We start from the raw sequence: 27408 nt of genomic DNA on the forward strand, positions 1-27408 counted from the left end.
CAAAGAGTGAGAATAACTTTCATCACACTCCTGTTCATGTCAGCCTTTTGCCTAACTGTCTGCTAATAACCCTCTCAGTGTTTTGTGCTCAGAAACACAGTGGAAGTTGACATTATTACCAGGGAAGAAGTATGACATTAAACAGTTTTACTGCCCTCATGACAAAAGGTGGAAAAGTGCACATTTATGCATTTACACTATATAGCAGAAACGCCACCAAAAACTCTTTTAAATATGCTTTTGCCTGTACAGCCACATCACCAAACTTTTGGTTTGCAAAAACGTCTGTGTTGGAAAAAAACACAGCCATTTTCTTCTTTTCTATAACCCATTCTTGTAGAGTAATTTTTGTTCTCGCCTTTTTCCATTTTCTTTCATTTCCTCACATTTATCCAATTCAAAGTCCCACAAATTCAAGGCTTTAAAGGCTCAGTCTCCACAGTGAGGGAAAATCGTAATAAAAGTAGTCAAACACTAGTATTCACAAAAAAGAACAATTTGCATCATTCATGTAAAAAACACACAGAAAAAGGTTGTCCTTTTGAAAATGTCATAGAATTTAAATGTGCTAGTATTTTTCAACATATTTTTTTTATACAAAAATAGTTTATAAGCCATGAAAAACATTATTATATTGAAACTGAGTCGTACCTAGGTCAAAGAGAAATATGAGCTAAAGCAAGTTTCATTCATTTACTGTAGTCTTTCTGGCTCTGCATTACCCTATGTGGCTCATCCTTGGCATCCTGGCATGAACCTCATCCACAACTCTGTAGCAAACTTAATGGAGGGACAGGTTTCTGACAGATAGCTGTGACGTGGGCTCACCTATGCAGTAATATTACCTCTAATACTGAACATGTACAATTATATTTCAGGTGAAAATGAGGACGGGGATTGTTAAAATATAGATTGAAGTACGCGACGGAAGGTGAAAAGGGCCAGAATAGCAGAAGTGCATTCCTGTGAGTGGAGATTTTCCAAGAAATAAAGCCCATTCCAAAAATACATTCATAATTATTGATTTAACATTGAAATATGGACTAAACATACATCTTCAGGGCATGACCTTGGAAATGTGTATCTCATTGGACCTCATGCACAAGCAGATTTATTCTTAAGTGGCATACACAAGTGAATTCTGAGAATTTGTCACATTCACCAATTTCCCGTATTCAAAATTTCAGTTACAAGTTGTGTACAGATAGTCGACCGAAATGAAATATGAAATTTGCAAATTGTGTAATTATCACTTCAGCTTATAACACAATTAGGTAAAAGTCCAGACAAAGTATCGACTGATTCTGGGCCATTTTTCATTGTTTATTAATAAGTGCCACTAATGGTAAAACCCTGTGAACCAGAAGCAGACTGAAGACAACAGTCTGAGATAACCTGTGGAAGTTAATGGAATGGAGCAAACTGCTGGTACATGCATTACATGCTGAGTAATTAGGCAGAAAATTGGTTCAGCCATTTGGAAAATAAGAGTGCCTGCTTGGTGGCTAAAAGAGAGTCCATTAACAGACCTCTGGTTGTAGCGTCACTCTGGAGATTATGAGAAGAGAAGCACAGAGGTGTGTGTGTGTTTGTTTGTGCAGATGTGTTAAGCCACCACCTGGGGGGCCTTACCGGCCTGTGATGAGGAGAAAGAGCGTAAGGATGACCAACAGGGAAAAGCCTCCTACAGACGCAGTGACAACCACCAGAACTTGACCCTGATCAGCGATATCAGGATCTAAGGAAATTGAGAAAGCAAAGTGGAAAAGAGGAAATACCAATCAGTACCTGTTAATATTAACATCTCTCTGACTTCAAACCAGAGAATTGACACTACTTTGTGATATTATGCTGTCCAAATTTACATAACACAATGAATGGATTAAAAACCATATTCAGTTTCTATGTTGCTAAATTAAAACTTTCTCCACATTCACCACTATTCAAAATGCAATAGAAGGCATCCACTCATAGTATCTGTATTCTCACTCAGCTTTCCCATCTAAAACATATCTATAAACAATGCAACCACATTTTAATATCTTAAAATATTCTGCACTTTTGCCTGTGAGCAAACAACAAATTATACATTTACATTTTTTGTGCCATTTATACGTTTTATTAGGATAAAGAGGAAAACTTTTGAACATCGTTGATTCCAACCTGGTCTAAACAGTCAAGAAACAGGACAAAGGTCTAAATCACTGCGTCTTGTGTGACATGAAGCTTTGTGAGAGTGAGCATTGTATGGACTGAATAAGCTGAGAGAGAAGATGGCACATATGTAGAAGTCTAGAAATTGACTTAAGTCAGATGCATTGGTATATAAGAGTATGAGAATGTGAAGGTGGACATCAGCATATTTATTACTGAAAGTGTGTATCTTGTAGGAGGCTGTGCATTACTGCATATTTTAGGATTAGGATCAGCAGAGCGTTATGTGTGCATCAGGAACTTACAGAGCTTATAAACATTTAAATAAATGGCTCATGCCTGAGAAAACACTGATGAGTTTCACTGATCCATAGCAAATAATGACCATAAAATGTCTCGAGTGATTTTATAGAGTTGTTGTTGATCTCTGGCTTTAAAATTCTTTCTTCTCCTGTGCTTTTGTTTAAAAAAAAACAAAAAAAACCAATAAAAAATCAAACCAATCAACTGAGTGAATATCAATTGCATTCCTCCCTAAAACACAGCCAATATAAACAAAACACAGCCACAATTCCCTCATGCTCACTCCTCCGCAGTCATACCCTCAGCTGCAGTAGCAAACTCAAAGTTGGGGCTGTAGGCTGTATAGCCAGCAGCAGTGCGAGCGCGGACGTGGAAGACGTAGACAGTCGAGGGCGTGAGGCCTGTTACCACCACGCTGGGGGTTTTGGTCCGTGTTGATGAGTAGCTCAGCTGCTCTTGCTCCTAGAAAAGCAGAAACAGATTGCTAGAGATGAGAAAAAGAAGAAAGTTTTGGCAGGCAAATGTGTTTTCATAAACTCATTACCACAACAACGTTTGAAACAAAACACGTCATTTTTTATCTTATTAACTATCAGAGCAGATGGTGAACAAAGTGGAGATAGCAGTACGTTATGGATGATTCTGCACTTGCATTTGGCTTTCCGTATGCTAACAATGCACATTGCTCTGTGAGCAGTGATTGTTCTCAGTGTATCATTGGTGGTGTATTTCAATGCTAAAATAACTGAACATAACATGCTGATGAAAAATAATGCTGACTTTTTTTAGTATATAAAAGACTTTACCTTCTCATAGTATTTGACTTCATAGTCCACTATGTCTGAAGGCGGCTGTTCCACTTGTGACCAGGAGAGGGCGATGCTGTTTTGAGAGGCCCAATCTTTCCTGACTACACCCACCAGAGCAGGACCTGAGGATGCAGTGGAGGAGTGCAGGGCTTTGAGTCAGTTCTGACAACAAGGACTGAGGAGGAGGTTTTAAAATTATGTACACCAGAAAGTTCAAGGTTTTAAACCACAAAATGTCAGTTTGTTGGTAAATTCCTTCACTGGTATCAACTTCCACACATCCACAAGCTCATGATATGGATGAGCGTAGTGACGTAGTGACTCCACTATAGGTTTTTTTTTTTACTAAAATGTATATGCACTAAAGTGTGACTCTTGACATGAAGTATAAGGATGGGAGAAACATGAGCAAAAGAAATGGCAAGTTTGCAACAGGACTATGCATGTCACCTGTCCAAGAGGCTCAAGGGAATGAAGAAATGAGTGATTCCACTCACTTATTGCCTGAGCCACTGCAGTGAACACTAAAGTGAATCCACTGAGTTCAGAGACACGTCTGCAAAACACATTTCAAAAAAATCTTCAGCCATCACAAGAAAGATATAAACTTTGAACAAAAGCTTTCAGAACTCCAAACTGGAAAAAAAAAGTTTGAAATAGAGCCTGACAAAAAGTCCATGCCTTATATATCTAACTTATATACCTAACATCTCCACTATACTCTGCAGGTTAGAGTAGACACTCTCAAGTAAAACAACTTTTGAGCAATGTAATGACTCTGTGGTGTTAGAAGAGAAATTGTTTCACAGGAATACCCAAAGGGAAAGGAGGGCCAAGAAACGACCATTTTACTGTCCAGCTCCTGTTTGATGTGCAGCCTGAGAGAAACATTTTTGTTAACCAAACCACTAGACCTACAGTGACTGTTTATCATGTTTGTCATTATTGCTGAATTTCGGGGAATATTTTACACAAGGCTGCTGAGGAGACACAAAATCACCTAGTGGAGATTCAAATATTTACCATCAATTATTCATAAAACCCTCGCTTGAACAGAATATGATTTGGCAAACTAATAGATCCAGTCTCTGTTGTCGAGCGTGCTGTCTGGGGGATCATTGTCGGAATACAAATGCAATCCCAGATTGATGTCTAAAATTGAGTTACCACACACAGAAGGTCACAGACCGGATGGGGCAGTTGAGAAAGGTGATGTGTCACTGTATTTAGTCAGACGCACTGGGGTTCAGATGCGATTTTCACATCCTGTCAAAAAGTTCACAGTCCAGCAGCTTGACGATTTCAACTTGCATTAAAGCAAAAAAAAGGCCAGAGAGAAAAATGGTGCACACCAGAAGCAAGAGATGCTGATGCAGTTATATTACAAAGCACAAACTCAGACTCCTTTGTTTGAACATGCATTCTTTAGGAAACTAAGACTCAAAGTACGTCCTGTCTGCGACACAGAGCATCATAAGTGTGTCAATCATTTAAATATCAACACACATTCCAAACCTACAGCACCATACATGGACAGGAGCTCAGTCGCTGGACTTGATCACACATCCGCCATGTCGGCCATGTTATTCCAGGTAACATGTGCCCTCTCTATCCTGGTGGCAGGTGGTGTCTGAGTTGTACAGAGCACCTGGAGATGATGTGGGAATATCTTATGCCTCTCAGTCTGGCAGCCTGCTGCAGTTATTAATGGCAAACAGCAGACACACCAACAAAAACATACACCATATATGACAGAAGACTACAGTGCAAGTGGTACACAGGCAAGGCAAGGACAAACTCTACTGAGTTGCTTTGCAAATGTCATCTGTGCCATACCTGAATTAACTTCATTACCACAAAGCACACAGCTCCTTTAAACATATCCTTCAGCAAGGTGAAATATGTCAGGTAGCTGAAAGCATTTCAGATTTTGCTCTCCATATATTTTATTGTTGTGTCTAAATTAATGTCACTGTTGATTACTTTGCAGATTTTCTCAATTAATCGGTACATGTTTAGTCTACAAAATGTCTGACATTGGTGAAAAATGCCAAGCACAGAAGCCAAAGTTGACATCTTCAAATTACTTGTGTTTGTGACCAACAGTCCAAACAACAACTATGTCATAAAACAAAGAAAAAATAGAAATATTAAGCTTTTTTGCTTGAACAATTACTTAAAAGATTAAATGATTTCCAAAATGATTGCTGATTTATTTTTTGTTGATAAACTAATCCATTAACCTACTAATAGTTTTAGTTTCAGTGCACAGTATTGACGGGAAACAACTGCAGTAATACACTGAATAAATGGAAGTGTAAAGTAAAGGCACACACAAAATCTGAGGCGAATACTGAATAACCTGAAGAAGAGCAGCTACAAAAAATACATATCAGTCCAGCTAAGAATAGCACAGATGAAATCAGGTCCAAAGTTTGTAGTTTATCACCAAAGACCATTGTACAAGGACCACAAGCATGTTGGCTTATTATCAGTCTTACATGTAAATAAAACTATAAAAGGATTCTGTGCGTGAAATCCTCAAAATAATGCACAAATAGACCCTAAACTATGAATGAATAAGTGTGCTCTATATGTGCTAAACATAATGTATCTAAGAATGGTGCCCCTAAATGTCATGTTCGGATAAGTAATGGTGAAGTTTTCCAGTTGGCCTCAGTGTAACCAGGCAGATAAATATGCGTAACCCACTTAGGGATAAGAATGTTTGTGAGAATCACATTACTAGAGGGAATTTCTGTCTGCAGCATACAGTATAATGTTATGTATCTACCACCATGCATGTGTGTGTGTGTGTGTGTGTGTGTGTGTGTGTGTGTGTGTGTGTGTGTGTGTGTGTGTGCGTGTGTGTGTCTGTGTACATTTTTGCAAAGTGAGAAAACTCTCTAAAAACCCTCTAAACTCTTATACAAGAGGCTATTTTAGGTTTAGGATAAATCAATCCACTGGTCAGACACCTACTGTTACGAATGAGTGGGTCAAAGAAAACACTTATGGTCATTGAAGTTTAATCACAATACACACATCAAAAGATAATGGAGAATCTATAAGCTCTAGTTAAAAATAGGCTAATCCCTCAACTACACATGCTCAAACAGATAAAGAAAGGACAGAGGGGGAAGAAAAGAGAGGGAGAAAGAGTGAACAGGGAGAGCTGCAAAGAAATCCCACGAGGTTGCATCTCCCCAGCATCTGAGCATATAAATAGAAGTCAGCTTTATTCCCAGAGCAAGGGAGATGAAAACAGAAGAGAATCCACTGGAGGAAAGGGGGAAAAGAGCAAAGTAAAAGAGAGAAAATCTCCTGAATCAGGACACCACAAAACAGAAGGAGATGTTCACACGTGGATTTAGCATGTGAGAACTTTGCCTGACACTTGCTGTTAATAAATAATCATGATGACGAAGATACCAGAGCCAAAACCATATTTGGTTTCACCCAAATTTGTGAGAAAAAAAAAAAAAAATAGTCAACATGGCCAGAAATTTCCGGTTTGAGGTCGACATGAGGTTCATATGCTACTTTTTTTATTCAAACTAAAATGTATACTGTACCATACGCACACATTTACGGTACAGTATACTACACAGAATACTACACTGAATAAATTGAAAAAAAATTGCAATATTTTTCTTCAAAGCGGATTCATATGCTAGAAGATGATTTATAAAAAGCAAATGTGAATGAAATTGCGATGCTCTCTGTGTTTTGACACCTTTCTATCAGAACCATCATTCACTTTTTCAGCAATTTGAGCTACAGTAGCTCATCTGTTGGATTGGTCCACACCAGCCAGCCTTCTCTCCCCGCCATAATAATGATCGGTGTATATTACAACAGCTCCAAAGACCGAGAGCATCAGCACATAACTACATTCACACTTATGAATGAATGTAACTTATTGCACTGTTTGGACCACTGGGTAAACGTGTGCTATTGTCAAATACCGCCAATAATGCCACAAGTTATTACAAGATGACTTATTAATAAGTATTTATTTTTCTGATCTTAAAGCAGTATTTTCTAGTATGATGAAAACAGGTAAAATCTGTAGTAGTGGAATAGCAGAGCAGTAGTATTGGAAAGAACTGAAAAACAATGAGTGCAACTCTGCAGGGATTTAACCATTTTAACCAGCAGCTATTCAATTTCAATTATTTCAGCAAAGGTTCAATACATCATTATATCTCACATTTTGCGAGTGACTTGATTTGATTGAATTTGACTGATTCAAGTAATTTAGATTCTGCCATGCTCCACACATACGTGTACGGCCAACAAAAACATGTAAACTTCACAGGTTTAATCTTCAGTCCAAACTTTCAAAGGTTCACTAGCCAACATATTCAGCCTCTGCTACAATCTTTCCTTTTTTTAAATCTTACATAAGAGTTTCTTTTAACACAGAGCAAGTCTATCTTTGTGGTTGCTGTGGGAGCGCATTTTTCCTCTTTTTTTCCTCAAATTTTCACTGATTTCTCTGTGCCTTTTTACAGAATACTGCAGTGAACTTTGTGGGAGGAATCTTTGGCAAGAAACGCTCTGCTGAGCAATATCTACAGAGTTCATAAACACAGAGATCATCCTGCTCCCTCTGCTCTGCATTACTGCCTTGAGAGGTGTTAGGACAACAGCTGACCTTCATCAGCTTCAACAAGCAGGAAACCAGCATCCTGCCTTACAAAGTGAAATTAAGTGTGGAGACGAGTACGCACAACTAGGCATTCAAGATGATCAAATGTGTTTTCTGCAATCCATGACTCAACAGATATTGCTCGCCTCTTACGGCTACAAAACTGACTCCGGTTTATCATATCATCGAAGGCGACGAACACTCCACTCTGTTCAAAGACAAAGTGATCATGCATCTTGCTTAACTGAGCATTATAACCCATCAAGGTTAGACAAGCACACAGGCAATCGGGAAGAGAGATTATTAGTAATTCTGATTAATAGGTTTAGCATAATGAGGCATTAATATGCAAGTTACAAACAGATAGCAAGCCAGCAGAGAATTAATCTTCCCCTTCCATCTCACAAAAAAATCCATTTAATTGCTAATTCTGCTTTTGATTGGTCATTATTCCATCATTGGCATAATATCACAATCAATTATATGAATCACCTTGCAGCATCTGCGTTAATTGGCAATGAGCCTGTCCATCCAAACATAAGTTTAGACAAACACAGTTTTACAACAAGCATTTCTCTCAACTGAATGAATGTTCCTCCTCTTCAGATTTTATAGTATTTCTCTAAAGGACTTGAAGAATGTTTTGCTTTCACAACAACAGACATATGGCACTTTAAAGTAGTTTAAAAAGATTTTAGACAGCATCATCGTGAAGCTTCCAGGACAATGTTCCTCTATGTACAACATATATACTAAATGTCACATGCATGTACTTGTTCATTAACATTTTTTTTTAGCAAATGCATGATATTGTGAATGACCTGTGGACTCATGTTATCAGTTGAGTCTAATAAACTGCATATAATGAGCCATGGAAAAACTGCTTTCGAACAGTTGAATGGTGTACAGTGTGCAGATCTACAAAACACTTCTCTATGCTGTTTTGCCCCCCCCCACATAGAATATGCAGGACTGTTATATAACTGCAAAAAACATCAGGATCATTCTCTATCAAAGAATCACAGAATAAAAGAGTTATTGTACTCTTTCTAGGATAAATATCTATATATGGACCTCTATATATCTATCTATATATCTATATATTGTTACTCAATCAAAAGGATATCTCCAGTTTGACTTGTGTGTGTGTGGGAGAGAGAAACACAAGAGAGAGCACAGGGAAGAGCTTGCAAATGACTAACAGAGCATATGCAAAGCTGTAGGTGGTACATGGGTGAAGCAATGTGTGTGCAATTGTCGTATGTATGAATTTGTTTGTCTGCTTGTTTGCATGCGTGTCTGGCTGTGTGTGCATACAGCATGTCTACTGAGGAAAGGCAGTTTGACAAGTTAATCCACTCTAAACATCCTAATGGGAACATCCCCACAGGCTGCTTCTCCTCCTCTACAGAGATTATTTTGCATTCCAACTTCCTCCCATCAGCCTAGCTGCCTTTGCCAGAGAGATGGGTATGAAGTGACACATACACACCTGACATCTGGCTTCCATGGTGGTGACAGCAAAACATTTTATTTCTAAAAATAATACTTTAATACAACAGTTTTACTGTATACTAGGGGAGGATTCGCCATGGGAAATGACTGTTAAAAGTTATTAACTTTTCTTGAATGAGCAGGAGCCTGATTCAAGACAATTATTTTTTTTTCTCACTTACCAACCATGCACTTCATTTTGCCTGAAAAACTGAAAAAACACAACTACACTAAATCCTTACAGAGAACCAATAACTGCAGAGCGGTTGGTGGAACATGATAATACAGAAATACGAAAATGGTAATATTCATGAATTACACTTCAAAGTCTTCCATTCACAAACACAATAGGAGCATTTGCACAGTCTGAACACTTGAAAACAAATGTAAAATTACACAGTCTGGTTCCTTGCTGCCACTTAAACCTTGGACTCCATCATTAGTGCTGCATCATTCTGATCAACCATTTTACTGCTTTTGACAAAGCAGCAACTGCTAGATGCTACCTTTCACCTGTGTACTTTACACATGGGCCACAGTTTTTGAATTAGAATTTGAATCTGGCTCACAGTAATAATCTGTTCTCTCTTTCTTTTCTTATGCGTTGGCCAAATGGCTAGTCCACCACTGTTCCAGACTAAAATATTTCTACAACTACTGGATGGATAGCCATGAAATTTGGTACAGGCATTTGCAGTCCCCAGTAGATTAATCCTACTGACTTTGGAAACTCTCTAACTCCCCTAAGTCTGGCATCATCTTCAGGTCAAAATTCTATGTTGTCCAATACTTCTGTTCACTTCTGAATAACTGCAAACTAGTGACATTCACATCATCCTCAGCAGTACTTTGTATTTAGCACTATTTAGCAAATGATTTTGCTAACACGCTACACTAAGATGATGAACATTAATAATAATAATTAACATTATACTTACTAACCAGACCATACGTCTTTCAGAGACTGACATGTATTGCACAAGTAATCCGACAAATAGGCCATCTCCAAGATTACTGTAATTGTAGACCAAACTTTCAGCCAACATAGCATCTTCTTGTCTATAAAACTGAAAAAGTGGACAATATCTTGTAAAACGGTTGTAAATGTATATCATTGTACTTCCCATGCTTTACCACTTCCCAATTCCATATTTTTATATCTGAGCCACTGATGACTGATGAGTGTCTGTCTCATATTCTCATCAGAATTTAATCTCAATACTAGCTTGCTGCTCATGCTGAAAGGGGAGAAAATGTGCACATACACCCCACTATAATTTATTAATCCACTCTCCTTACCTTCCTTCTTCTCAACCTTCTCCATCAATTATTCCATCAATATTCTTGCCCTTAAAATATCAGGTTCAGGTTTCAGTAGTTGAACTCAGGTCTCTTATTTTTTCCTATCTCAAGCCCAAGACAATGCTGCATTGAGGACTGCTAGCTGTAGTTGACCTCAGGTCAGCCAAGTTCTACTAATTGGGACTAGGTTCAGATCACAGTGACTCTGTCAGCTATTCAGGGGTCAGAAATATGCTTCCCCTATTGACACATTTAGATGGACAGAGAGACAGGGACTGTGGGAAATGACATGAAGGCTGAGGAGGGAGAAAGGTACATCTTGCTGCAGAATAAATAAATCGTAGCGTGAAATATCTTTATCTGCTCCAAAACACAGTATTCATGAGCTATGAATCAGGTATTATATAACAACACTATATGCGTACAAGCATGCAAATTTGATCTTCATTAACATTTCACAGCTAAATATGGCTAGTTGGATGTTAACCCTCAACAATCTGTCCAGCAAAAGAGAGCAAATGGAATACATAAACTGCAGATGCCCTGTCAACAACAACAACTGCAGTCACTGGTGGCCCTCAGCCACTATGCACCAAAGTTATAGTTTAATTTATCAAATACAATACAGTAATATTACCAAAGTAGTCCCTCATGACCAGTGCACAGGTAATCCAACCAATGCAAAAAAGGTAAATTGAAGATGTGGGATGCAGGGACAGGGCACTAAAGGAATGTAGACTATTTGTTCACATTTTGTTTCAATTTGGTATTTTTGGTGAACACCTTGTTAATGCTCATGTGAATGAGATAGTTAGGGGTGGCAGGCACTTTTGGAGAGCGGCAAGATGAACTTCTGAACAAGTAAAACCTCCTGGTAGTTTTGCAACCTGCTAGTTTTTGTAAGTTTGTAAACTTGGCCCCCTGCCATCCCACAGGCTGAATGGTCCACTGGGAAAATTCCCACCATTCCAGATGGCCATTTTGCCTATGCCAGCAGGATTAAAATGATGAATGAGTTGCAATATTTTGTAGCTTACCATGTACTATTCCAAACCTGAAAAATGGTTTAAAATGTATATATGTAATTATGAAATTCATGACTGCAACTAACAACTTTTTTTTTTTTAACAACTCATTATTAATGTTAATATTTTTTAACTTAATCAGAAAATGGTGCTCAAAATGGGACCCTGGAGCCCAATGTGAAGTCTCTAGATTGCCTTTTTTGTCCGACCAACAGTTCAAAATGCAAAGTTCTTAATAGAAACTCCGCAAATGCTCACATCTGAGAAGCTATAATTGGCAAATAATTAGTTTAGTTGATAAATGACTCAAATGAATAATCAATAATTTTTTTTGTCTGTCGATGGAATAATCAATAATCCAATATCTATTTAAGCACTCACTTCTTATCCATGTCAAGAAACCATATCAATATAAGTCAGTCCTACATTTGTGTAGGAGGTAAGAACTCTGCAACTCACCGGCTTGGTGTGTATTGACGGTAACATTTGCCAGTGAGCGTGCAGTCACACCCAGCCCAGAGACGCCATTCATGGCCTCTACATGGAAGGTGTAATTGGCGTGCATTGCAAAGTCTAGTATTGCCACGGAGGTACCAGTCAGACCAAGTGGTCGTGGGATGAACCGCAGGTCAGGCTCACATGGCTCACACTGTGTCACGCCACTCTCGCCGTCACTTCCATCACAGCGTTGGCACAGGATGTTGTAAGTGATGTCCTTCCTGCCTCCTGTATCGCTAGGAGGCATCCACTGCAGGAAGAGAGCTGTGTCATTTATCAATGAGACCAGGTTCCTGGGAGCTGATGGAGGCCCTGAAGAAAAACATTTAGAGAGAGATTATTCACTGATAACTCACTGATCACTTTGTCAGGTATTGTTAAACAAATATCTTACAAATATAGCATAACACATATAGAGGGGTTTAGGTATTATCTATTGAATACATATGTGGACAAACCATATGATCTATGATCACTGGTGCCATTTCAGACACTGTAGACCAGTTGGGAGAGCCACTAACAGTGTCTAGTTTAACAAAACCCTGAAATGAGCAGAAATAACTTGGAGCATACTACTTACTAATAAAAATTCAGGTTTGTATTTAAGTATCAGTATTAAGTATACATCACTCATCTAAACCTTGAGGATGAAGCTTAAGTTGGCACATATTCTCCAAAATCTGACAATTAAATGACCTTTAGCAACAAGTTAGCATAACTTGAATCGTCAGTATATGTGTGTTTGTGTGTGTGTATGCCTGTAGGTACTATAGGTGTGTGGGTGGTTGTCTTTTTCCGTATTCTGCAGTCCTTAATTCCAAGAGCCTATGTGTCAATTTCTTGGCTAGAACACAGTTTTCCCCCCACTTTTCACAACTGTACATCTAATTTGGCAAAGTGATCATAAGTTGAGAGTGTGTCTCTGAATATCTGTGTACAGGCGTGTGGGTGGTAAGCTTTTGGAGTTTTTTTTCCAGGATGCTGTCGATTTCATTAAATACAACCATCAGAATTTCTCATATCTATGCATAAGGTATATCATAACAGATGTTTTTTTTTTTCATAGTTAAGAGGAACAGACATATGAGGTTATGGAGGCATGAAGTTATGGAGACATTTAAATTTAGCTCAGTCATACTGCTATAATAAAAAAGAGCAGATGGATGGTGGAAACACACTAAAATAAATTACAGAGAAGAATTTGTCAGCTGTCAGACAAAGTTTGGTTTTTGCAACTATTGTACTTACTTGTACAAGCCATGGCAGAGGAGTCTTTAATAGCCCTGTAGAAGCCTTTGTCGCAATGACAGATGGTGGCAGCCTGGTCATGGCTGGAGCTATGTGGTGGACACTTGAAGCATTTAGTGTTCCCTGCATACGCCTTGAAGAAGCCAGGCTTACAAGCTAGAAAAAAAAAGAGAGATAGAGGAGGAAGAAGCCAGTTACACAAAGTTAACGTTCCTCATGCAATTGCAGTTCTATCAGCACACATACATTTAATTCAAAGCCCCAGCTGCTTCTCCCCTCACCTGTGGTCTGACCTTATTTCTTGAGGTACTATGGATCACTTTCACTTCCTTCTTACCTCAATAAGCCACATGCTTATGGTCTTGTCCATTGTCCAGTCTAACAAATGGCACACACCTGTAATACCCCTTCACTGAATAAAGACTTTCAAACTCACACAACCCACACATATTTGTAATAAACTCATTACAGATGTGTTCACAAAATATGTTCATAGCCCATGAAGGGTAGTTTGCAGCTAATCTTAAAAAAACTCAGGGTCAACAATAGATCCAGAGAGAAAGTTACTTGAAAAATCTGTTTGGTAAAAAAACACTCTTCACTAATCACTCATTGAGTCAAATAATCTGTTTCTAAAAACAGCATATTGAGGGTAATATAAGTAGTAATATAAATATGACCTAAGTATTCTTCAGTTTTTCATCCTTACCCCGGTTCACTTTCCTACCTCATTACTTCCTCCAGTTCACCCGTTTTACCTTCCCATTTCTTTTTTCTCCATCAATTCAACCTACTCTCCTTTTCTTATCGCTCCAATTTTTCTCCAACTGTTTTGCTCTGCCCCAATTTTCACCTTTTCCTGATTTTTTTCATCTTCCTCCCAATATTTTTTTTCCTTTTTCCATCTCTCCTCCTGCTTTCCCCTCCTTCGCTCTTTCCCTTAAGGCTTATCAGAAGATGGCAAAACCATTGCAGATTGCCTCCTTCTCCCCAGACTTATCTCAGCAGTGAAAAGTAAAGCACTAATAGTGTAATTATATAATACTCTGTGAATCTGGGGATAATTTTATTGCAGAGTGATTTGCATGATAATATATGTACGGGGGTGGGGTAATAATTTCACAGTCATCAAATAAATATGCCAGCTATATGACAGACATTGCAATGATAGAGAAAAAGGTAGCATACTGGGAAATTCAATCAAGACTTCATAGCAGACTCCCAGAAGGATTTTATAATTTAAACATTTCAATATTTTTTCCTCAGAAAGGGAGAAGCACAAAGCCACGTTCACTCCTTTTCTTCCTCACACAGCATCAGTAACATACCATATTACATAAGTCTGTTATTGTCTGATGCATTATTGCCTCCATTGAGAAACATTACCACTATAATCCTTCTGTTGATATTAGCCCTTTTTTATTATACAGCGATACATTTCACAACATGTTACATGAATTACGTCCAGCTGCGAACCCAGTATCAGTACTGCACCCCTGACTCCTTGTAAAGGATTATTATTACCGAGTGGATTATTCTCCTGAAAAGAAGTAAACTGAATGAAATTGCTACACATATTTCAGTAAATTCAATAGTTAGATAAACGAAATCCTTCAGATTGTAATGAGGACCAACTGATGCGGTATCTCCAGTCTCTACATATGTCAGCTTAGGGGACCCGTGGGAGAGTAGCCTACTGGTTGAATGACGATTGGACTTCCAACCTCAGGGTAGATGGTTATTACTTGCGTTGACCAGAGGCTAGAAACTTGTTGGAGTATTTATAGTCGTAGCATCAACAATTCAGTTGTTTATTCAACTAATAATAATAATTCATTAATTCATTGTGTAGAGACCTGAAGAAGTTCCGTCTGTAAGACTAATTGGACTGTTTGAAATGCATCTCCCCTTGTTCCCCTCCCACAGAGAATAATGATGAATACCATTTATAAACACAATATAAGAAAGTGGAATGAAACTCATATCTTGTCAGTACTGTAAGCGTTACCATGGACATGGAAAAGAATCATTTCTGATTGGCTTTTAGGTCCATACATTGTATATCAAGACCTCAGTTTCATCCCCATAGAATGACTGTCCTGGTTTATTTTCTCCAATGACAACATTGGTTGACTGACAGTTGGGTGGAAATGAAATCAGACGTGACTAATCAATAAGTTGAGCATTACAGAAAAATAATCTGAAACAATGTTCATAATTGAACAATTGTTTTAGTATTTATAAAAAAAAAATCTCCACACACCTGAATGCATGAAAGGGTGCGTTGGAGGAAGGTGCAACTTAATGAAACATAAATGAAAATAATAAAAAAGCAGTGAGCAAGTGAGACCATTTTCAGATAATTTCTAAAACAAAAATGCAAAACAGGGAATGGCAGCAAACTCACACACTTGACAATATGAAAGCAAATAGTAAAATTTCTGTGTTTTTACTTGACAAGTGACTCAAACAATTAATTGATTATCAAAAGAGTCGTAGATTAGTTTAATGACTTCACCAACAGATTGTAAATCCATTCAAATTTCACTGTATGTCTTTAAATAGCAATGGCCAGTGGTTTTGAATGAGAAGAAAGAGAAAGAGAATTTCTAATTAGACATGACATGCAAGGTAGAGTTAAAATGAAGATTGAATTTTGCAAGAAGGAAAGAGATACAAGGAAAAAACAATCTGCATAAACAGGTGGACATAATTGAGTATACAGATATGTAAAAGGGATTTGATAAAAGATTGACACACAAACAGAGATCCTTGCCAAAATCATGTTGCTGCTTAGCTCCTCATGAGAAGAGTAATTTGTCACCCAGTTTCCAATTTTTTGAGGTCCCTCATTCACTTGGATATTACTTCCCTCCTATGCTGAGCTCTTGCCAAAGGCAACAAACACACAGATTCATTTGAATTTCCAGCTGCTCCCTGCTCTCTGATATACGCTGGGAAGATCGCCACCAAAAAGCAATTACAATACTTATACCACTGTTTCTATCAAAAAGTTTGAAAACAACCCACACACGTACACACAGACTCATGATGAGATACAATTTCTTTCACTATCAGTGTTTGGGTATTTGTCAATCTAACACATTCTTATTCATGAAAGGCACACTACCTGTACTGCTGTACACACAAAACATACAACAATAATGCGGACACGTGTTTCACCAGTTAATACCTTTAGTGCTTAAAGTAAGGATTATTTTTTTGATTAGTTGATCAGTCATTTGATCCAAGATGTATGAAAATAGTGAACAATATCGGTTATAATTTTTCCTCAGCCCAAGAGATGTCCTTTTTTTGTGTCCAACAACCATTACTATATGAGTCTTTATGATATATGGTATGGAGCCGTAGCTTCTCTTTGACTCTCAAAATCTAATCTCAACAGTAAGAGTGACTAAAATCAAACTCCTAGGGGCTGTAAAACCAGGGTGTGAACTACAGGGGAGCCAGGGGGGTCTCAGCCCCCTTAATGAGACATGAGCTCCCCTGAAAACATGATTTGTGAAATTTTGGGGGGGTTTCTAAAATATTGTCAAAATGCTGTTTTTTCCCATCCATTTCCTTTTTGTTTGGTTTTTCTTTTTTTGTATTGTCATAATCATGGATCATGTGTAAAATTAGGCTATTTTTAATGTATAGTTCGAGCTTAAGGATGCTTTGAAGGACCAGTGTGTAGGATTTAGTGGCATCTAGCAGTGTAGTTGCAGATTGCAACTCCCTTGCGTCACCCTCCCCGTCTTAGGAGAAACAACAGTGGCTGTGAAACATCCGTTTAAAACTAGTGTTTGGTTTGTCCATTCTGGGCTACTCTAGAAACATGGCGGCCTCCATGGAAGGCAACACGCAGAGTCTGTAGATACAAACGGCTCATTCATTACTAATTTCCAGGTGATTTCTGCCAAAAGATCCTTGTTTAAAGCTCTGTAGAGCTGAGGGGAACTGCATAGTCAGATGACAATCATCTGTGGGTTAAACAGTGACTTTTAAAAACACCTTGCAGTGATTAAACTATAGCTGTAGCACTTATGAATACTTGAGATTTGAGTGTCAAAAGGTAACCTACAGAGGCTTGGTCAAAGAAAGTACACCACCTTCATATTTACAGGATTGTAATGATGTGCCAACAAAACGATTTTGAGTTGTTTGGGTTTGTGTAGAGTTTGAAGTTTTCTATTGGCTTTACGTTGTCAGTAACAGATGGAGGCAGAGACAGTGTTTACCCTGGTCTCTCAGCTTTGATATGCAGATGGGAAGTTCACAGAGAATGAGTGATGCTCTAGTCTGGCTGAGCTGCGTTAGAGGCCAGAGTAAACAGTCCTTAATGGACAGAAGAGGGGTACAGTGACTCAGATAAAGCTAAGAGAATGTATTGATTTCCTCATTTCCGATTCCACTTTACCTGAATTTAAGGTCAGAGGTTTGTACTTTTCCTGCCTGAACAAAGATATAGATACATCAATTTGTGGAGAACTCGAATGGGTCATGGGAAAAAGAGAAAAAGGAAAACACTGATGGACTTTATTGTGTGAACAATTCACACAACTATACATCTGTACAGTGAGAAGAGAAACTGGGTTATACAGGAATCAACTTCATGAAGTGCAGAAGCTGTTAGCTGAAAAGATGTCATTCAAAAGGTTTTGTTGAAACCCAGATTTTTGAATATAGAAGATTTTTCAGCAATTGAATGTAATCACTTACCAATGTGTTTTTGGTCTTGTCTGCATATCTATTTTGATTCAAGTGAAATTTGAAAAGACGTCTCTATTAGCTTCCCCCACAATTCACTGCCTCCTTTTGAATATGATGGTGTGACGAAAGGACGTGGAACAAATAGCATTAGCACTATGATGTTGCCTTATCTAGGTCATGATATAACCAGCCTATCTCTGAGTAATCCTCTTGTGGCTGACACTGAATGAAAGGAATAGAATAATAAAGCGCTCGATTGAGATGTCAAAACAGTCTGGCAGAATGCTATTGGGGTGGAAAGCAGGGTTTGATAAGCGCTGATGCCTTTGTTTAGGCAGCTGGGAGGGAAAGATGGACGTGTTCGCCAGAGCTCTGCTTATATTAGGGAGCGCTGGGGTTTTCCCTATTCTCTCCCTCTCTCTCTCTCTCTCTCTCTCTCTCTCTCTCTCTCTCTCTCTCTCTCACTCTCGCTCACTCTCTCTCCCTCTTTTGCTCTTTCCCCATGCTGCCTCTCAGACAGCTTTGATCACAGTACCCTTTGAAGCAGTGTTCCAAAATGAAAACGAGGAGAAAGCAGAAGTCATCGGAAGTTCATGCCTAAACTTCCTGCAACTACTTGCAAAGTGCACATCTTCATTACAGCATAAGCTCTGTAAGACCTATGGAAATTATTGATGAGAAAAAGCTAACAGGCCATAAATCATTAAAGTAATAAATCATTAATTTATATTAATGTGTTGTTAGTATTGATCACCTCTTCTAACATAATATTAGCAGATTATCATCCGCAGTTCATCCTCGACAGATCTTACCTGACATTTCTTCTCATAGGAAAACAATGGAGCATAGCAGCATCTCTGGTTTCCTTTATCCAGGATACAACAGTATTTCAGAGAAGAGTGAATCTTAAAGGAATAGCCAATCTGGGAAATACATTTTCTTTTAGATTCATAGTGAGATGATAAGATCAATATTAGTTTCAGCTCCAGTGCAGAGATAACTCTGGGAAATGTTTAGCAGACACAAGACTGGACACCAAGAGATACTATTGTATATGATTCTATACTAGCTCTGTCCAAAGGGAAAATAAACTTTTTAAACATTTCACTTATGTTGCATTTTGCTAACATTGCACATGCAGTAATTACTACAGATTGTTCACTGCTGTAATTTATTCTATATAGCAACTGGCTTCACCAATCACATAAGTAACTCTGTACCACGACCCTTGTTAGTGCTCCCATTAATTAATCTAAATGCCAGCGTGGCTGTTGCCTATGCATAAGTGATTATGTGAGTTTTCAGCTCTTTATTATATTGTTATTGTGGCTGACAAAATGTTTTTGTAGTTGTTTGTAGATTGTACCTGTGTATACGGCTGATGTTTCATCTGTATAACTCAAGTCATTGGAATAATTTTTATAGTATTTAGTAAAGATCTTTCCTCAGATTTGGAGAGGCCAGTAAGTCTGGAAGAATTTCTCACAGCTATAAGATCAGTGCAGAGTGGGAGGTCCAGATGGTTATACTACTGATTTTTATAAGAAGTTCACTGACAAGCTCGCTCGTCTCTTGCTTAATATGTACCAAGACTCAACTGAGAGTGGTCAGTTACCTCCAACATTAAATTAGGCATCCATATCTGTTCTACTCAAAAAAGACAAGGATCTGTAGAGCCTTACATCCCCTCTCACTTCTCAATGTAGTCAAGATCTTTGCGAAGGTGTTTGCCCTCTGTTTGGATCAATTCTTCCAAATATCATTTCTGAAGACCAAACAGGCTTCAGAGGAAAACTTTATATACTCCCTGCAGAAACATCTCCTACTCTGAAGTTGTCATCTCCCTGGAAGCAGAGAAGGCCTTTGACCGCACTGAATGGGATATTTATTTACAGTACTTGATACATTTGGTTTGGGGTTTAATCTTATTGCATGGATTAGACTTCTCTATTCCTCACCAAAAGCATCAGCCAGTCTCCATTCTCCAACCTCTCCAGGGGAACTCGTCAGGGGGTGTCACCTATCTCCATTGCTTTTTGCCATAGCAATTGAACTGCTCTCCGTAGTGCTATGAACTTCCCCATTGAGCACTGTGTGGCTTTATATGCAGATGACTTGTTATTCTACTTAACTAACCTTGAATTTCTAACCAACAGTTATTTCACTTCTTGAGGATTTTGGATCATTTTCTGGGTATAAAGTAAACTTTAATAGGAGTAATGATGTTCCCAATTAATGAAAAAGCCTTACATATAACAGGTTTCATTTCGGTTTCACCTATCCTACTCTGGTTTTAAATGTCTTGGTATTAAAAGTACTCACTCTCTCTCTTTTCTACATAACAGTTAATTGACCCCATTGTTAAATCAAATGAAACTTGATTTTAATAGCCTCCCGTTATCCCGTTAATTGGTAAAATCCAGTCTCCCTATATTCCTCCCCAAAACTTTTTTTTAGGTCATTTAATCAAACAATCAGTCATTTTATTTGAGAAGGCAAACATCCTAGAATTAACTTTACTTTGATCAAACAGACAGTTGGGTGGTTTAGATCTTCCCAGCTTTATTTACTACTACTGGGTGGAAAATATACAAAAAATATAATTCTGGCTTCAGGCACTGGAATCTAATTGGTGCTCATTAGAGGCTCAATCATTTGCTCATCTTCACTCTCAGCGTTCTCATCACTCCCTATTAAACTATCTTGTTACATCTTGAACCCTATAGTACTTTCTACTTTAAAAATATGGATCCAGTTTCGAAAGCACTATAAATTTAGAGCTTCATCCATATTAGGACCTATTAGCGACAATCATCTATTCCCTACCTCAACCCTTGAGTTTTGTGGAAAGATGTAGGTCTACAAGATTTATTTCAAAACAACACATTTCCCTGCTTCGCTGATCTGCAACAAAAAATACAATTTACCTCGCTCAAATTTGTTTAGGTTTTTTCAAGTACGTAATCATATACAAAAACAATTTCTCTGATTTCCTTGCCTTCCACCTAAACTCACTTGGGAAAATATGGTAAGCTCAAAACCCCCTGCTTAAAACATTATCATTCTTACATGATAGCCTCCTAAGTTTACCTCACCCAACTAAGAAAAACAAATTAAATGGGAGAAAGAACTAGATATTGAGCTGACAGAGGACAATTGGGAGGAAGCATTAAAATGGGTCAACTTCTCTTCCACATGCGCTAACATAGCATTCATTCAATTTAAAGTCCTGCATAGATTTAATTTCAGCAAATCCAGGTTAGCTGACATTTACCCAAGCTTAGATCCACGGTGTGACTGCTGCTCTCATTCGCCCGCAGATCTAACCCGTATGTTTTGGGCTTGCTCTGCACTTCAAAACATCTGCTCTCTCAGATGTTTTAGGGGTCCCCATTGAACTAAATCGACAAATTGCCATATTTGGAGTACCAAATAATTTGTTCTTATCCATTAACACTAGACAAAGTCCTATTATTGCATTCACAATTCTTTGGGCTCATTGGAGGATTCTGTTCCCCTTACCACCTTCACATTCTGGGTGGTGCGAGCGGTTTAACTCAAAATGGGAGCCTTTTCTTTCTTACTTTGTGAATCTGTCTGTACTACCATCAGAATGAAGACTAGATAGTGTCAAGAGATTTGTCTTATCCAAATTACACTGATTCTGTCATTGCTCAACTATATATTTTCCATTTTGGCTGGCTTGCCTCCTTTTTACATGTATTTTGTAAATGTTCATTGTTTAATCCTCTCACTTATGAGATTGTAAACCTATTACGAGCAGAAACTAAGACATGGCATTCAATATTCACTTTATTTTTGCATTATGATTTTATTCTGTGTTATTATCTGATACTATAATAGAAAAAAAGGAGATATTTGTTATTTGATACTGTATCTGTACTTTCATCTCCAGTAAAAATACTGCTGAGGAAGAACTTCCATGTAAGGTAACATGAGGCCAGCCGTTGCTGTGGCACAGCCTGCCTTGATTGAATAAATGTAGCTGATTGCAAAAACTGACAATACCTGATTAATAAATGATTCATGATGATACCCATCTTGTGGATTGGATTAGTGCATCCCTAGTATGTATATTCACATACAGTATTATTGTACAGGATTAAATGCTTGGAATTACATTACAATTTTCTTACTGTCAACTTGAGGTGTCTAACAACTTAGGTTTGGTAGTTCAAAGAATATACAGTAATAGACAAACAAATCGTTTTCCGAGTGCCAAGTAGGTTACTGCTCAATGAGTTACTGACCCATTCACTGTAACGGCTGCCTAGATCCCCTTGACACTGTTGCAACAAGAATACAACTGAGAGAAGCAACTACTGTCAGCCAAGGGGGTTGAATAGAGAGAGAATAGATGTAGGAGATATACGAGGGACACCATGAGAGTGGTGCTCCTAAGCTGCCATCTCATCAGTAATCTCTCCTGACAGGCTTCTGTGTTGTTTAACTACTTCTTTGAGATGATTGAGAGAGCGAGAGAGAGAAAAGATAAATAAAAGACAGATAAAAGAGAAGAAGATAAAAAGAAAAATTACACCCGAGGAGCAAATAAAGGAGATATTACAGCCTGTCCTACATATCAGCTGTGCTAATGACTGTTGGAGTTCTCTCTGTAATAACCTGAGTAACCACATCACCACAGGGGTACTCCATGAAATTCATTCCAACCAGCTGAGACCTCTGTAAGTCTGAAAAATGTAGAAGTAATGCTGTGTGCACTTCAATTGCAATCATGTAGTGTAGCTCAATTTAGCACCTGCCTTAATTACAATGGTAAGTCTGAGCCTCATAAATGAAAGAGAGGGTTGGGGGAGTTTTATAAAAGACTAGGTGTGATCTAAATTAGCTGTGAAACTAACAAATGAAGGCAATTAGGCAAGTAGCCCTCAGTCTGTCTGCACAGTCTAATTGAGAAACCAGGCCAAATACTATCTGGAACAACCCAACAGTTGCTTAAACTTTTTCTTAAACTGTTTTGCTGACAATGGTCCACATTTAGGAAATGCTGATACAACTAATTAGAGAGGAGGCATCTCAAAAAGCCTTTTACTAAAGCTCTGTGATATTCATCAAAGTTGCATTTGTTGCATTTATCCAAAACAAGGCAACAGCAGACATATAAACACAAGAAAACCAACAGCTAGATTTTACAAGAAATTACATTCCCATTCGAACCAAATAACTGATCGAGTGAGGATTAAAAGGAAGTAATGAAAAGAGAGCAGATAAAGGGACACAGATAAGTAAAGGGGGGTGTAAGTGGAGCGTAAACAAAGTGGACTACGGAGACAAGATGATGAGGGGAGATGGAGCTGTGATGAGATGAAGAGAGATGTGGATGGAGAGGATCAGACAAGGTTGCAGGATCTTAGAAGGAGAGAGGGGAATAGCGGTTCTGTAAACTCAAACTGCTGCAGATGTCTGGGGAGGCCCTAGAGATCTGTTAGTGACGCAATGCCTTCTCTTCTCTTCTCTTCTCTTCTCCCTATTTTTTCCTTTTGTTTCCTTCTATGTATCTGCAGCTTTAGTAGACTGTTGGTGAAGGATACTGGTCTAAAATTAGTACAAATATAAACACACACGCACACAGAAAACATCCAAAACAACTTCTCACCCCGGCAGTAGCCATCCATCTCCTCATGGCCAATGCTACAGACACAGCGGCCCAGTGGTACCAACCAGTCTCCATCAGCACCACAGTACAATTTCGGTGTGTCCCTCTCTTCTGCATTCTCCACACATGCACCCCTCACTTCCACCAGAGAGGATGAGTCCATATGCGGAACTGTGTCAGGAAATGCCGCCAGGTTCCTTAAAGTTGATGGGCAGCGTTTGTAAAACACCTTAGGGAAAGAGAAAAATAGTTGCAGGTACTGCCAGTCTTGTGAACAAAATAAAGTTCATGGCTGTAGTTCATGCAAACATAAGTCACACCACCCTGTTCACTGACCTTGACAGATACAAGTGCAATACAAGCTCCCACATCCTGGAAGGCCAAGTAGAAGCCCTTTTGTGTCACCGGTCCCACCTCCCTGACCTCAGTGTTGAGGCGAAGAACACGATCTCCAAGATCTGTCTGTGTAAAACTCTCATCTGCTGCTATGGTGTCAACCTTAAACCCAACAACAAACACTTTATTAGCACAGTTCATTGCTGCTGAATGAGACCAGTAGCAACAGAGAACTCTTTTTCATGATACGGTTCCGATAACCAACCTTTGCATAGTCAGTTGGCCGAAACCGTGTCCCTTCAGGGAGAGGTTCCTCTGTCTGCAGGTAAAAAAGGTTGAAGGTTTCCTTACAGGTACCAGACACCCAAGGAATGGAGTTGCAGTCTCTCAGTGTGAAACGCAGTTCTACATATACCTGAGTTAAAATATAGGAAAAAAGGATAATTACAAGCTCATAAGACATTACAAATACATGTCTTTAGAATAGACTCTAGTGGCCTAATATTTCTAATTGAGATATAAATGTTAATTTAACAATGGCAGGGTTCATATTTACATATTATACAAAAAGTGCAAGAATCACAACATGGATCAATTAACAGAAAGTAATAAAAATATGAAAAAGAGATAGCATAACATTTGACAGTACAAACAATGGTAACAATAGCAATAGTAAAACAGATACAAGACAACCCATGGAAAATTTTGGATGGTGTAAATGTAAATGTAAGCAATTTTAAACTGTACTGGCAGGTCATTTGAAAATTGGAGTCAGCCCAGCCAGACTCATAGGTCCAAATATCTGAAAAAGACTCCTGAGCAAGTACAGTGTGTGAGTGTGAGTCTGAGGAAGTGTTGTGATGTGGTCCAGACCCGCTGTGCAGCCTGCCGCTGGATCCATCCAGACCGTAGCCAGTTGTTCTGGTTTGGCTCCATTACATGGCAAACCTGGAAGGTGTGAATAGGTCTGTTCTGCTCATCCATCTCTGTGATAGCATCCCACTGTAAAAATAAAGTGAGCAACAATGGGCACATTTGTAAATAACAATTGCCATATAGTGAACAGAGTATCTGGTTAGTAACTTAATTGCCTGTATTTGACTCCATCATGCACATGGTGTCAAAAACAAAGACATACAAGCAGATGATTAAAAAATATATATAATTAAATCTAATGTTTTGTCTGAGGTTTTGACATGAATCATGTAACATGCATGTCAAGACTGCAGTTATTGGTATCTATATATTATATTAGTACGTACTAGGGTGTTGACTAGTAGCAAATGAATGATCTGGTTTCAGGGCTTATCATTTTTAACCTGTGCACTTTCTATTCCATGTAGTAAAACTTAATTTCTATAGAAACATGGCATTTGAGAGACCCCGAGTAAGTTTCACCAATGTTTTCAAGCTGTTGCATCAGCCAGACTCTCATTTGTCTGCTCCGCTTTAACGGTGTGATGATCAGAGCTTCAAAAGCTCTAATGTTTATTGAAATTTCTTCTTTTTCACAGCTTCTGTGCCAGCTAAGATAGTGCCAGCCACACAGCTGGACATGCAATTATATCTCTAAGGGCATGAGATACCTGGTCCATGTCCTACCTGATTAATGTTCTGTAAAGGCCATGGGGCAGACATTTATAGCATGTAAAACATTATGCATCAATGAGACTAAACTATTACATTCAAAATGGAGATAAAACTGTAAGCAGTTGAGTGTTTTTACGTGTGAAGCACTTTGTGTTACATTCTTCTTGTATGAAAAGTGCTATACAAATCAAAGTCTGATTAATTGATTTTGTTGTTCACATGAAGTGACACAATGTTTATACTACTGGCGCCTTTCTCACTTCCACACCACAGATGTAACATTTGCCTTTTAATGGTATGGATAAGGAATCAGTGGGACGCCTGGATAGCTCACCTGGTAGAGTTGGTACCCCATGTACAAAGACTGAGCCCCTGCTGCAGTGCCCTTAGGTTCAACTCCAACCTGTGGCACCTTGCGGTGTGTCATCCCACCTCTTTTTGGTTTTGTTGTATTTAATGTCTTTGCTGTCATTTCTCATTTGGTTTTGCAAAATAAACTTATTTTTAGTTACAAATCATGCGTGTTTTCCCATCCTTTGTCCAGCCTTGAGCCACGTTGTGACAAGCAGTAATACTTTTTCCACAGCATCCCACTCTTTACATCCTGATCAGGACAGCTCCACTGACAAGTTTATAGATAGTGTAGGCTCACAAAGACCAAACCGAATTATGCATTTGCATCTTCCTCATCAACAAGTCAAAGATTTCCTTGGCTAAATGTATCGCTAAGTTGCAGAGAGAAATTGCAGACAACAGTGTAATACAATGCGATAAACAATATATCCAAGCTGCAAACTAGAACAAACAGCATAATTTATGCCTGTCTTCAATCATTTACAGAAGTGCCTTTTTTATTCATCTATTTCATCTGATGTATTTATCACATGAACTAGAACAAGGGAAAAGAGAACAACCTGAGAGCAACTACCAGATAAATACAGTGCAGTTATGTGACATTTCTTCACATAACGAGTTGCCCTGAACGCTCCATTAAACACAAGGTGCACAATGGATTATGGGACACAGGGGAAAAGATATTTGAGTTGTGTCCTCCTAATGTGGACAACCAAAGGCCACATATCTCAGCCACATTTGCAGACTTTGTCTTTCAATGATCCATTCCCTGAAATTTGGATAGGGTGTCACTGTCTAGACCTCTGCACAGGATACACCTGCGTAACCTTCCTCGGGTAGCCTCCTCTCTCTCAGTCTTCTCCAAGATGCAGAAGACTGAAGCTTCCTCAATGATTGCAGACTATCATTTCCAGGTCCATGGTCGGAACATGGAGGACACAGACAGCATAAATGGAAAGCACTCTGTGACTGCTTATTGATTTCACTCCCCACCATGTTGGTGCCTACATTATGTAATTATGTACCTGTGATATCTGCAAAATGGGGTGTTCAATAGCATTATTATCCAAAGCTGCTGTGTTGAATGGGATGTGCATACTTTTTTTCATTTTAAAATACAAAAACACGTTCACACACACACCCACACACACACATACACATACACACACTATGGCTGCACAGTCCCTAATGATGAATATCTTGAATGCGTCGCACTAAGAGAGACCCAATAAAGTTGGATGACAGACAGAACGAGTTGAGCCAAGACAACTGAGGTAGAGTGTTCTCTTA

General features: G+C 38.6%; 1 protein-coding gene across 3 annotated transcripts in view; it reads right to left on the reverse strand.

Moving 5' to 3' along the window:
* The window catches only part of LOC127352104 (ephrin type-A receptor 6-like), a 51077-nt gene that overhangs the window by 7374 nt on the left and 16295 nt on the right, over nucleotides 1–27408 (reverse strand). For all 3 annotated transcript variants that reach the window (XM_051380257.1, XM_051380258.1, XM_051380259.1), the window contains 9 exons: nucleotides 25048–25176; nucleotides 24440–24589; nucleotides 24175–24336; nucleotides 23839–24067; nucleotides 13488–13643; nucleotides 12201–12551; nucleotides 3264–3388; nucleotides 2757–2919; nucleotides 1633–1738 (listed from right to left, as the gene is read on the reverse strand). In XM_051380257.1, coding sequence (XP_051236217.1) covers nucleotides 1633–1738; nucleotides 2757–2919; nucleotides 3264–3388; nucleotides 12201–12551; nucleotides 13488–13643; nucleotides 23839–24067; nucleotides 24175–24336; nucleotides 24440–24589; nucleotides 25048–25176 — 1571 coding nt within the window. The remainder of the gene's footprint in view (nucleotides 1–1632; nucleotides 1739–2756; nucleotides 2920–3263; nucleotides 3389–12200; nucleotides 12552–13487; nucleotides 13644–23838; nucleotides 24068–24174; nucleotides 24337–24439; nucleotides 24590–25047; nucleotides 25177–27408) is intronic.

This window comes from Dicentrarchus labrax, unplaced genomic scaffold (genome assembly GCF_905237075.1).
Source record: "Dicentrarchus labrax unplaced genomic scaffold, dlabrax2021, whole genome shotgun sequence".
In the NCBI taxonomy this organism is placed as follows: Eukaryota; Metazoa; Chordata; class Actinopteri; family Moronidae; genus Dicentrarchus; species Dicentrarchus labrax.